General features: G+C 37.0%; 1 protein-coding gene across 2 annotated transcripts; it reads right to left on the bottom strand.

Moving 5' to 3' along the window:
- Window positions 1–1,722: 1,722 nt before the first annotated feature.
- Window positions 1,723–12,176, bottom strand: LOC135654344 (heterogeneous nuclear ribonucleoprotein Q-like). 2 transcript variants are annotated; one of them, XM_065175581.1, is made up of 13 exons: window positions 12,038–12,176; window positions 11,628–11,882; window positions 10,858–11,540; window positions 10,371–10,460; window positions 10,012–10,254; window positions 9,689–9,910; window positions 7,511–7,625; window positions 7,268–7,438; window positions 6,639–6,829; window positions 6,455–6,557; window positions 6,333–6,382; window positions 6,197–6,262; window positions 1,723–6,098 (listed from the first exon to the last, which is right to left on the bottom strand). In XM_065175581.1, the coding sequence occupies exons 2-12, from the start codon at window positions 11,860–11,862 to the stop codon at window positions 6,200–6,202; spliced, it is 2,166 nt and encodes a 721-aa protein (XP_065031653.1). In that variant the 5' UTR covers window positions 11,863–11,882; window positions 12,038–12,176; the 3' UTR covers window positions 1,723–6,098; window positions 6,197–6,199. The 2 variants fall into 2 exon arrangements, with proteins under 2 accessions (XP_065031653.1, XP_065031657.1); XM_065175585.1 differs by having other exon boundaries at window positions 6,467–6,557.
- Between the last annotated feature and the right edge of the window lie 112 nt (window positions 12,177–12,288).

Genomic DNA, 12,288 nt, shown 5'->3' with positions numbered 1-12,288 from the left:
AACTACAGTATGGCATGAAAGAATCCCTATTCTTGTGCTAGACATGGAAATAATAATACAGCAGGCATGTTTGAGAAGTTACATCATTTATGAAAGCCTCCAGCTGTTGACCTAAGTTTGCTGCAGAAAATCTCAGTGGACCCAATCAAAATCATAAATGTTTGGCATTAATGGCCCTCCATGACAAAAACAAAAAAAATAGTGGACAGAGAGCAAATGTATTAGTTACATTATTGCCTAAAATGATGTAAGAACCATGAAAAACAATTTGTGACATGAGAAAAGGACCATCCAAGAATTTCTCAAAACTCGAAGCAAATGACTAAATTAAAACTCAAAACTCAGAAGCAAAACAAGAAGCACACAGGTGGGAGCCATGTTATAACAGCAACATGGCATCCAGAAATACAAACCAGCATGCACAATATATATACACATATACAAGGCATCTAAAAATGAACAAACCTGCATGCACAATATATATATATACACACACACATTTAGTCAAACAAAACAATCTGTTTCAAGAGTTCATATTGACCAACTTTCAGCAGCAACAGAAGTTACAACCTGTCTACTTCACTCATCAAGTTTTAACTCACCTAACTCTTGACCTCCTATAGAATGACAAGAAAAACTAAACCTTCCAGATGTTTATGTCAGTGAAACAAATCAAATGCTGTAAAAAAGTCAAATCAATGAAGAAGAGTTGAGCTAAACTTGGATAAACATTAAAGAACTCACATAAGTTACAAAACTGTTATTATAATCTTAACATTTTTTGTAAAATCCCAGAGAGCCTCAATGCACCTCAAAACTTGTTATAATGAAACCCAGCATTTAACTTTTATATGACATCAAAAGATGCCAGCAATTTTTCAGAACTACATATGAGCACAATAATGTAACCATATAAGCTCAGGCATACATCTTCTTCAAAATATATGTACAAAATATTTTCAATTACTACCATTTTCTTCGTCATGCATTGATGTGACAAGGTGAGTTAAATTAGGATTCATGGTCCATGGAAGTAGAGAAAACCTAAGAAAATTTACTGGAAACAATGAGAAAAGATGTTCTTAACAGAGCTTAATGTCCAGAAAAGATGAACTTAGCCATCTTAAATAGTTCAGTCCCTATGGCTTGTTATATTTACTTCTAAGTTCATATTTTCTGGACATTAAGCTTTGTTAAGGATATCTTTTCTCATTGTTTCCAGCAAATTTTCTTAGGTTTTCTCTACTTCCTCGGACCATGAATCCTAATTTAACTCACCTTGTCACATCAATGCATCTAATAGATTCCCTTTGACAAGTCCATACCACCTTTTAATATTTCCTTCATTTTTTTCTCACATGAGACTACCCTGATTGTTCAAAAATCCATATACTATTTATCATACTACTAAATCAACATATACATCTTAAAACCTTGAGTTTTATCAGCTTATTGTATATATTGTTTCCTACAGGCTATATATTAGTATCTATCTATACAGCACAACTGGTCTTGAATATGTACTATGAACTTTTTTTTCCTAACCTAAGGGCACATATGGCAAACACAACACTCCAACGCCCTTCTCCACTTTAACCATCACTTTCAGCTCTATAAATCATCTGTGTTGAAAATTTGATCCAACATCTCTGAAACTCACTTGCAAAACATCTTCCATCTATTTCAACAATACAGCCAAGCAAAAGGATAGGTGTTCTTCAGTAACATAAAATTAGGCATACTGATTCTATTTGCAAGAGGTTTCCAATATAAAGAATAGTACTCAAGATGGATATGATCTCCATTCCAAACAATAAAAAAAAATAACTACCAGAATTAAGGATCACAGATCCTTTAACTATTAACTGTTGACATTTCTGATGAGTGCCACAAGACTTATACAAGGTTCCTGCTACAAAGATATATAAACATATATTGATAAAAGCGTATAACATATGTATATATGTGAACATAGAAAGTCATATTCATCAAGGAAAAAAAGGATACAGAGGATATAATGTCTCTTTCCTCCATGTCTTTGATGGTCTAAATAAAAAGCTTCCATAATAAAATGACAAAAAAAAGGTCAGGCTCGAGCTATTCTCTAAACAATAAATTTCTGTAAAACAATAACAGGCACTGAATTCCTGGTACAATAACTACTTGCAAGAAAGAAGTAAAATAGATGTCCAAACACAAGAATGGGAATAGATTAAGAAGAGAATCAAAGCTATTCTGCCCAAGATAGAAAAATTCAAATACTACCTGCTTGAGGTTTCAGAATATAAGCCATTAAGTGAAAGTAAAAGAAGTTCCAAGATTTACTTGGAGGAGTTTTCATCGGCCAAAAAAAGAACCATTAATCCTATGAAGAAAAGAACACAACAAAGACAGCTATACCATAATTTTCAAGATCGAAGAACTCACTGATGTCAACAAAGATAAAATTGAAATTCTATAAAATACATAATGCAGAATCCCGTCTTGGTATGAGAATCGAATAGCATAAACTTTGTTTACATGTTTCATCATAACATCATATAACTAGTCTATAAATAAACTTGATCAAACAGACTACTTGAAGATAAAATATGCTTAACTTCTAAAGTGTTGGATTCGTGTTCTATTATTTGGGTCCCAATGTAAATCAAATATAAAGTTTAAGTGGCATCAATTAACAGACCACAGAACACTTAGATAATTTCTAGTGTCAAAGAATTACTAACACTATTCAAGCATAAAACAACTGGGACATGATTGATATCAGGGGACAACCCCAAAGGAGAGAAGAAAAAAGAGGAAGCAAAAAAAGTTCAACAAACAAATCAAAACATCTATCAACTGTCAAAATTGATTAGTATCAACCTACATTATTGTTTGTTCACCAACAGCTCCATATAGGAAATGTGAAAACTCAATTAATTAAAGCTAACATCTTTCACATTTGCAACTACCTTGAATTTCTGGTTAGATCTACTATAGACCACAAATGTCATACATCACAAAGTTCACAATCATAAATAGCTTAGTAGATGCAATATCCATGACATTATCAACTCATTGAAGATGAATACCTCACGAACTTGATCTCTAAGACTCAACTTCTTACAGGTAAATCCTACTTTATCTGCAGGCAAGGCTTTATAGATTGTTCAGCTATGCTTGGCATAAAACCTCCTATTATTGACCATAGATGACTAGTTTGTTTAGATTTAAAATAAAGACCAAAAGGGCCTCTAAGAACATAAATAACAACATTATACGTATGTATATCAAAATAAGATCAGCTCAAAGAACAGTCTATCAAGTATATACAAATTCCAAGCCTAACAACCACTTGGAACAAATTTTGATCACATGATGATCTATATATCTAAAAAAAATGTCCAGAAGCAGATTCCAACAATTTGATAATGTCAAGTTTCATTTTTGTTGCACAATGGCTTTGTGGTTTCTTTGTCAAAATTCTAAGCAGTTGAAAAAGTAATCATGCATCACAGCATATGCTGACAGCTATATTCGCAGAACCACCAATTTTGGCTTGTCTTTTGAAAAGAGAACAATCGATGCAGTAGGACAGATATTATCTAGACCCTTTTTATATGCAAGTTCCCACAATATATAAATTTTAGTGGTTCATAACCTCCCAAAAACATCTCATTCTTATCTGAACGAATGTTCATTAAGATCTAAACATGTCACTGCAACCACAAAAGCTACACACTCAGCACAATACCTTTAAACTATTGCCATAAATACAACAATGTCCAACCTGACAATAGTAGCCAGCACCACCATCAAGGATTGTTGTACTGCCCGAAATGGTACAAAATTGGGCAATACATACTGATCCGAGCATGAACCGGTATGCAGACCAATGTTTCGGGCAGCCCGGTCCAACTCAAAAAATAAAAAGAATTAAAATAACAATGGGGTCCATCCAACTCAGTATTAAAAAAAGAAGAAAAAAAACCCTAAAAATAGAAACTAGGGCTCGTGTCGCGTTCAACACTGCTGCTGCCACCACTTTGCAACACCACTGCCATCGCCACTACTTCACGATGCCACTACCAATGCCGACACTGCCACATTCCTTTTTCTTCCTAGGTATACTCCCACCTCTTGTCTTCTTCCTTCTCCTCCACCACCACTTCTTCCTCTTCCTCCATCAACCCTTCCTCTTCTTTTTTTTTTTTCTTCCTCTCCGAAACATCGATGCGTACCAGTGTACCAACACACAGTATACCGATATTGACTGGTATACTGATCTAACCAGATCACTGAAACAGGCTCAGTACCCGAAAAAATGACCCTTGACCACTACCATTGTCACCAATTTATACCTTGAGTTGCTTATAGTATTTTCATTCAGGATTTTTCCTGATTTTCTATTGAGACCGGTAGTGAAAATTGAGAATTAGTTTGTCTCTTATATTTTAAGCATTAAATAGCCCAAAGACTCCTAAACTTATCATGATTATCAGTGTATTAAATTCAAAAGTCTCCTATAACTTTTAGTCTAAACATGCAAATAAAAAAGCAACCATTCTAATAAAAAAAGTAAATCACATACTAATCAACTTTCTAGGAAACCGCACTTTCTAGGAAACCGCAAAATGTTGACAATCAAAATAAACTAAAATATCAGCCTAAATAAAATAGTTGTTATGAACATGACATATTGAAAATCAAGAGAAGTTCTGCAAAAGTGAAACTGAAACACAAAAAAAAAACAATTCAGAATATTTATGCAGTAACCTATGGCCATTAGTAATATTAATCTCCACTGTCACCAAGAACCCTGAAACCTCCCACCTTTTCCTTTTGCTGGCATCAGCTAAAAGATCAGCAGAGACATTAAGCAAATCAATTTGACCAACTCCCCTTATAAATTAAGCCCTTAACATACGTCATGATGGCCAAAATGTGCTAATCTTATTATATACAAAATTAAGCCCTTAAATGTATGCCATGAGAGCAATCATGATTTCATGAACAGCCATCAAGCCCAACAAAAGTCAAAAAGATCTGCAACATTCAATAATTATGTCCATCAAATAAACCAAATCAATGGGTGAATACCAGGTAAAAATACCAAAATCACCACAAGGTCTGCATCCTAGTGGCCCCTGATTAAGAAAATTTCCATCATACAACATTCTTATTTTTCTGAGACTCACTGCCACAAGGTCTGCATCCTAGTGGCCCCTGATTAAGAAAATTTCCATCATACAACATTCTTATTTTTCTGAGACTCACTGCCACAAGGTAGGTAGATTATCAGAAAAGCCAATTACAAACTAGTATGAATATCTTCCAATTTAACCAAAAATATCCATCAAGTCACTTCATGGAAGGCACAAGTAAGATTCTCATCAGCAAAACGTTTCACTGCCTCAAAAGCTAACAGGATCCTTACAACACTGAGTAGAAATTCAGCCACTTCCATGCAAAATGAACAACATTGGTGACGACCTTAGGATCCCTGATAGATCTATCATGTTCATTAATTTGGCCAATCAAAAAGACAAGATCAACAATTTATCCCTCCATTTCATATTCATTGAAGAAAAGCGGTGTTGGATCTGAAAGCTTAAACTCAGGTTCGTAGCAAGTTATTTTATAAACCAAACATGCTTATCCACATCAGCTTCATACTCAATTGAAGCAAATATCAAAACCACGCCTTCTTGTAAAAATCAAAAAGATATCTGAAAATGATGTTTATCCCAAAAAATCTCTTCAGGATTCAACATAACAGATCAAAATATGAATCACCAATCGGACAAACTTATATCTGTGAAATCATAGATCCCATCTCGTTGTTGACTTCAACACAACTACTTATTAGACCATTCAATTGCAAACATGATACTCTCTGATCGAATTCATCAGAAGGCTATCCATTATGATCTTAGCATAAGAACCAAAAATCTACTTAATAGTTTCCCAAGGTAACAAACAAAGCCAAGACAACAATAAAATTTCTAGCCAACAACCAAAATAGACAGTTTATGAAGTTAATAAGCAGCAACTAAACTAAGATTGCCATCTTAGAAACAGTGCCTTTCCATGATCAAACCAGCATCTTCAAATTACTGCAGAAAAAAAAAGTGATATTATAAGATATTATGGTAAGAAAGATGGTACAAAATTTAAGAACCTACAGAACCGCATAGGTCATACACAAGATTACCATCTAGTAGTAATAGCCGCCCCCAGAGTGTGGACCTCCGTACGATGAATAAGTGCCACCACCGTACTGCATAAAGAGAAGCAGGTGATCTGCTGAACAGATTGTACTAAATTAAACTCATGAGACTTGTACTTACATCCGAGCCATAATAATCACGTGAATACAAGCCACTCATTCCAAATGAATCTAGAAAGTGAAAGCAAATGATCATTTCATTAGAAGAGAGCATAATTTCAAATTGTTAGAAACAAAATATACCACTGAAAGAACCTCTATAACGAGATGCACCGGGCAGTGGATCAGGATGATCATATCGAGGGCGAACCCTACTCCCAGGTTCCATGTATCCAGAATCATGATCCTGAAATTGAAGCATGTAGAACCACCATTGTACAGACAATCGCACTGACAGACATAACAAAAAATAAATACAAAAATTTACCATCATAGAGAATGGTCGTTTGATACCACGTCCTGCATCCCCATAGAAATAAGGTTCTTCACCTACATACCGACCACTGAAAGGTCTACCAAACTCCTCCTCTGGTTGAAACGGTGGTCTTCTAGATGAGAAGGGTTGCCCTCGCCCTCTGAAAGCACCTTGTCTTCCTGGAAAAAAAAACCCCCTACCTCCTGCAGAGAGCAAATAAACATTGGTCATTCTAAAGAAAAAATAAAACAGCAAATTTTGCCTTTATTCTCCTAATTGAGAAAGGTTTCACCTACGCCTACAAACCAGCTTGTATTAGACTATGAGTACCTAGAACTTATTCACTAGAATAAAGAATTTTAATAAAAGAAACATCACTAACTGATCCCAGATACTAGCAAAAGTAGGTAATTCTCCATCACCATTAATATAGGTTATCTCCAATAAGTTGATAAAGAAGAATTTCTTCTTATAAATATTGCAGTTCATGTTTCCAAACAGAAGGGTCGATCTTGAACTATTTCATGCAGACCGCAGCCTGCACCATGACAGTCACCTTATGAAATTTATATTATTAATTTGGCTTAATTAATCTACAGCATATCAGCTTTTAGAGATCATGTGACAGATGTACAGTCTACCTCGACCTCCAAAGGGCCTCCTGAACTGAAACTCAGTAGAAGAGCCTTCCATGCCACTATCAGCAGCAAAAGAAAACCTTCCACCTCTACCACGTCCACGAAAATTGAAACCCCTTCCACCCTGAAACCCTGCTCTGAATGAAGGAAATCTACCCCTTCCAAAACCTCTACCTGTTGAAGCAAAAAAATCATCAATATTTAGAAAGCACCAGATGAAAGTTTTTTTTTTTAGCAATGACTTACCAAACCTAGAGTAAACTCCAACACCAGTGTATCCAATACGGTAACCACCGCTCATCCCACCTTTTACAGCTTGAGTTTTGGGCAGTGGATTTGCAAGCCTTGCTCTTACTTTCATCTATAATAAACAAAAGAGGTAAGTTGCAAATATATACAGATATACTGGTACAAAGAAGAATATGAACCATGATCTACTTGGATGATATATGCTTAATCCTTTATTCTTCATAATACCATCAACAAACAAAGAACTAGGCACATGAAGATACCCCATATTTTATAAGAGCACATACAAAGGTGCTATTTTTTTTAATATATGACTACGCCTGCCAAACTAATCAATAGATTTTCAGAAAAGAGTGACAACCAGAAGTTATGGTGTCACGAGCTAGATGGATCACTCCAGGCTTACTTGGAAGCTTTCTATAACGCAGAGGAATAAACCTTAAAGCATCATTTGCAACATTAAGTAGGCTTGTCTCGTAATTATCATATGATAGATAGCAGTGTTATGAACTCGATACAAGGAAGACCAAGGGCACAAACACAGATACAAGTATTTGGCAGCATAATCAAATATCTATAAGGCTTAAGCACTAGATTCTGTATCTTCATATTACTAGTCTTAAAATAACATACCCAAACAACATAAAATCTTGAGAGTTGGACATGGATATAAACAAAGACAACTCTCCTGATACATAAATTGTAAAACAAACAACACATTGGACACAAAAATAAGACACTTTGCCATGGGGTTAAAAAATTGAACTCAAAGGTATGTGGTGATCTTAGGAGCATGAATGTGCATTAACAAATGTGTCCCTTCAACCAGAGTTTAGAGCATGGTTCACCTTACCGGTCCGTACCCGTATACCGACCAGCTATCGGTATGATACGTATCGAGCTATATTGAGCCATATTGAGTGTACCGATAAATGATACATGAGGGCATACCAATGTACCGCCCATACCGGTCCCCTATCAGACCGTTACATACCACTCATACCGAGCGGTATACCACAGCACAGTGAACCTTCGTTTGGAGTATTCAGTTCGTGTTTCACATGCAACCACATTCACAATACATAAACTCCAAATAAAAGATTAAGAACATAAATGTTCATGATAAACAAATAGGTCGGTGGTTGTATGTTAGTTGCAATTAAAAGAATGCAAAGATAATTCTTTGTAGTAAGTATAGTTTGCAAGAATTAAGTCAGAACAAAGATCAGCCACAAGCTGCTTGAATGGAATCAATCAAATCATCAATTTGTATTGACACAATTAAAACAAAGAGAAAGAAAATAAAAACTAAAAAATATTAAAACAAAAAATTGAAAACAAATATTTTAAAATGAAATATATTTTGCATTTCACCAAAAGTTATAAACAAACTTAACAGTTAAAAGTATTTTTCACATTAATGATAATTTCTTTTATCATTCAACTATGAATTTATTTAAAGTAATATGAAAAGTTTAAAACGGATTTTAATCATCTTAAAGTAATCATCATAAAAATATTTTTACCATTTTTGGCAAATTATAACTCATCCTAAATTACTTTGTGATAAAATATCCTTAAAACATTAACATTAATATATAAAACATTCTAAAATGATAACATTTCATGCCTCACAATTTCTTCCCAACAAATTTTCATCCTATTTGGTGCTTTCATAAACAAATATAATGTGGGTCCTCTTCATTTTTAGAGAGCCATGCAGGCATGTGAGTTCTGGAAGAATCTCTTGGTACACATTTCTAGATAAGGGCTTATGACTTGAGCCTCTCGCGAGGAGTTGGATCTCAAGAGCCATCCTACATGACAATGAATAAGTGTTTTCGATGTCAGAATCAGATATACTAATATGTTCTGGTAAGTCAAACTCCGCCTTCACCTTCCCCTCCAGTGTTCCTTATAATCTAATCTTCTTCCTATGTTCCTGTTTTATTTTCACTTCTTCCTTTCTCCACTGCAGATTCATCTGTCAGCTGCCAAATTCCAGCTGAAATCAACCAGAAGGCTCAGAAATCAGCCAATCCATGGAAGTAACAAAATGTCAAAGACATACATAACATTGCAGCATAAGTGATGCATCAGAACTTTGGCTCCTAAGGTAAATCCAAAAAGAAACAAAAGAAGTGCCTGCAGATACAAACAAGGAACAAAAGGTACCTTGGACTTCCCATCACCCAGTTCGGTGTCATTTATACCTTCAACACAAGTAACAGCTGCTTCATGAGTTGTAAAGTTAACAAATCCAAAATCCTTCCTTTTGGCAGTTGACATGTTTCGTGCCAGCACAACACGCTCAATCTCTCCATAGCCTTTAAATTGTTCTTTGACCCTATCCTCATCCCAAAATGGTGGCAACCCATCAACAAAGACTGATTTAACCTGTATCAGCCAGTATCAAAGGGATCACCATTTGGAAAGGAGCAAGTGAGCTCTGAGCAAGAGCACACAACAGGCGCAGAAGGATGCATCTGCAAGAGTACCTGAGCCATGACTTCGGGATCTGGCTCACGCAGTGGCTCTGCAAAAGCCACTTTGGCTGTCCTCTCGGGGTGGCCAAATATAACATCAGGCTTTTGGAGCCGTTTATAAGCTAGCATCGCATCCTGATGGCAAGAGAATTCCAGGAAAGCAAACCCACGACTTAGACCGTCATTCTGGGTGTCCAGAACAAGAGTAATATGTTCAACTCCCTCTACGTCATAATCCTTTAGCTTCTGCTTAATCTGTCACACAAAGATCAATTAAGCAAAAGAAAAAGAGAAAAAAAAGTTACTACTTCCAAGCCCCATCAATCACTCTGCTTAAATTATCATAATCATAGTAAGTGAAGAAGGCACACAGCTTCTTTTGTCCATGTGTTGCAAATGTTCCCCAAGAATAATGTGTCATTGTCCTCGCTTGGTGCAATGCCACAACGTTTTCCACGAATCTGTAACAAAAATTAATCAAAAGAATAACTAGTGAAGATGTAAAAGATACTTCTTATGAAAGTATCTTATATATGAACTATATATGAAAGTCTCGAGTGAACGAAAGCCATGTTCTAAATTATCTTGTTCCAAAGCTCAAATGCATAAGCAAAAGACAAGGGTGGTTCAAGAATCATATATATATATATATATATATATATATATAGACACACACACATATAAACAAACATATTATGAAACCAGATCGCTGTCAAAGTTGAACAATAGTAACACGTGAACATCAGAAGTCTGGTCATTTTATCTACTTCAATTGTGAGATTAAATTTTCAAATAAGTGATAGACAATCCAATTTAAAAAGTTGCAGAAAACTAAGATATCAAAGCCAAATATCTTACCATAGGATTTTTCAATTCAATGAGTGCTCGAGCAGCCTGCTCCTTGTTGGCAAACTTTACAAATGCAAATCCCTTGTTCTTATTGGTTACAAAATCCTTGTGGAGACGGACCTCAACAACTTCCCCAACCTTCTCAAAGGTCATTTTCAAATCCTCCTCCATAGCATCTCGATCTAGTCCCCCGACAAATATCTCCTGCTCCTTCTTCATCTTCCTCCTCTTAGCCATGTCTGATATTAGAATCTGCTCGTCCTCGTCAACCCGAGGATCTTCCTCCTCTTCCATCCCGACACTAGCTTCCTCCCCTTCCACACCTCCTATGTTCTCTTCCGTACCCATAAATTCCTCTTCAACAGGCTCCTCAAACTCCACCGGCTCTACCTCTTCCTCCATCTGCTGGCCCGCATCAGCAGGATCTTCTTCAATTTTTTCAGAATTGTCACCCCCAGTGTCCTTCACACCTGCGACTTCCACGTCATGCTTCAGCTCATTCTCCTCCTCCACCTCATCCTCACTCTCCTTGGCTTCAACTTTTATGGCCGGCTCTTCCACAACCTCCACCTTGGGAGGATCTGCTGCAGCAGCCTTCTGAGCCAGAGGTGTTTTCCCCTTTCCACCGACAGACTTCTTTGCATAGGCTGCAGCTGGTTTCTTCTCAACTGCAGGTGTAGCCGCCTCCTCAACTGTCCCAACCAAACAACAGGGCTTAGAGTTTTCCATAAATGAAAGTTAACGTTTAAATAACACAAAGAACCAACCCAAGATGTCACCTTCAGAACCCTGCTTAGGATCAGGGGTCACGGTGACCGGGGCAGAGGCAGCGGCTCTGCTCGCGGACTGTTTTCCGGCCACCTTCGCGGTCTTGGCTCCTGATTTCGGGGTAGATTTCGTTGCCACTTCCGGGGTCCTCTCGGCGGCGTCGGCGGCGGCAGCAGCATCTTTCTTCGGGGTAGGCGTCTTCTTGGTGGCCCCAGCTTTCGCGGCACCGGCGTTTCTTGTCCTCATACTTCAAACTGGCAAATATCCTACAGGTGAACAGCCAAAAGGAGAAGATAACCATCACGGAACCCAAAAAGGGGAAACAAGATCCCATCTTCCGTGCAAGGAAAGCAGTAAAAGAACACAAAAAATAAGCAAAGAGAATAATCTTTGAGCATAACAGGGGGAGGAGAGAACGAACCCTAAAGAAAAATAGAAACGAAGCGCCTCAATTTTCCGGTGTCTTTCGGCCACCCTTCACGCGATGTCTAGGGTTTCTCAGAACGACGCAGGCTATAAGAATTCGATCGATGGAGTCGGCAGCGAACGCGAATCGAGCCCTCGCTTATTCTCCTAATCGGTTTCGGGCTTCAGAAGGCCCATGGGCCTATTACGAGTAGGCACGTGAGTCGATTGATCGGCACGTGACTTAAACAAAAATAAAAATAAATG

This window comes from Musa acuminata, chromosome BXJ1-4 (genome assembly GCF_036884655.1).
Source record: "Musa acuminata AAA Group cultivar baxijiao chromosome BXJ1-4, Cavendish_Baxijiao_AAA, whole genome shotgun sequence".
Classification (NCBI taxonomy): Eukaryota; Viridiplantae; Streptophyta; class Magnoliopsida; order Zingiberales; family Musaceae; genus Musa; species Musa acuminata.
This window is presented reverse-complemented; position numbering and strand designations above follow the sequence as displayed.

Excerpts from the sequence above, each read along its gene's own strand:
- LOC135654344 (XM_065175581.1), bottom strand. The coding sequence starts at position 11,862 with ATGAGGACAAGAAACGCCGGTGCCGCGAAAGCTGGGGCCACCAAGAAG. Across the intron at positions 10,255-10,370 it reads ACACATGGACAAAAGAAGCT|ATTAAGCAGAAGCTAAAGGA; the intron begins GTGTGCCTTCTT and ends TTTGTGTGACAG. Across the intron at positions 7,626-9,688 it reads TGGGTGATGGGAAGTCCAAG|ATGAAAGTAAGAGCAAGGCT; the intron begins GTACCTTTTGTT and ends TGTTTATTATAG.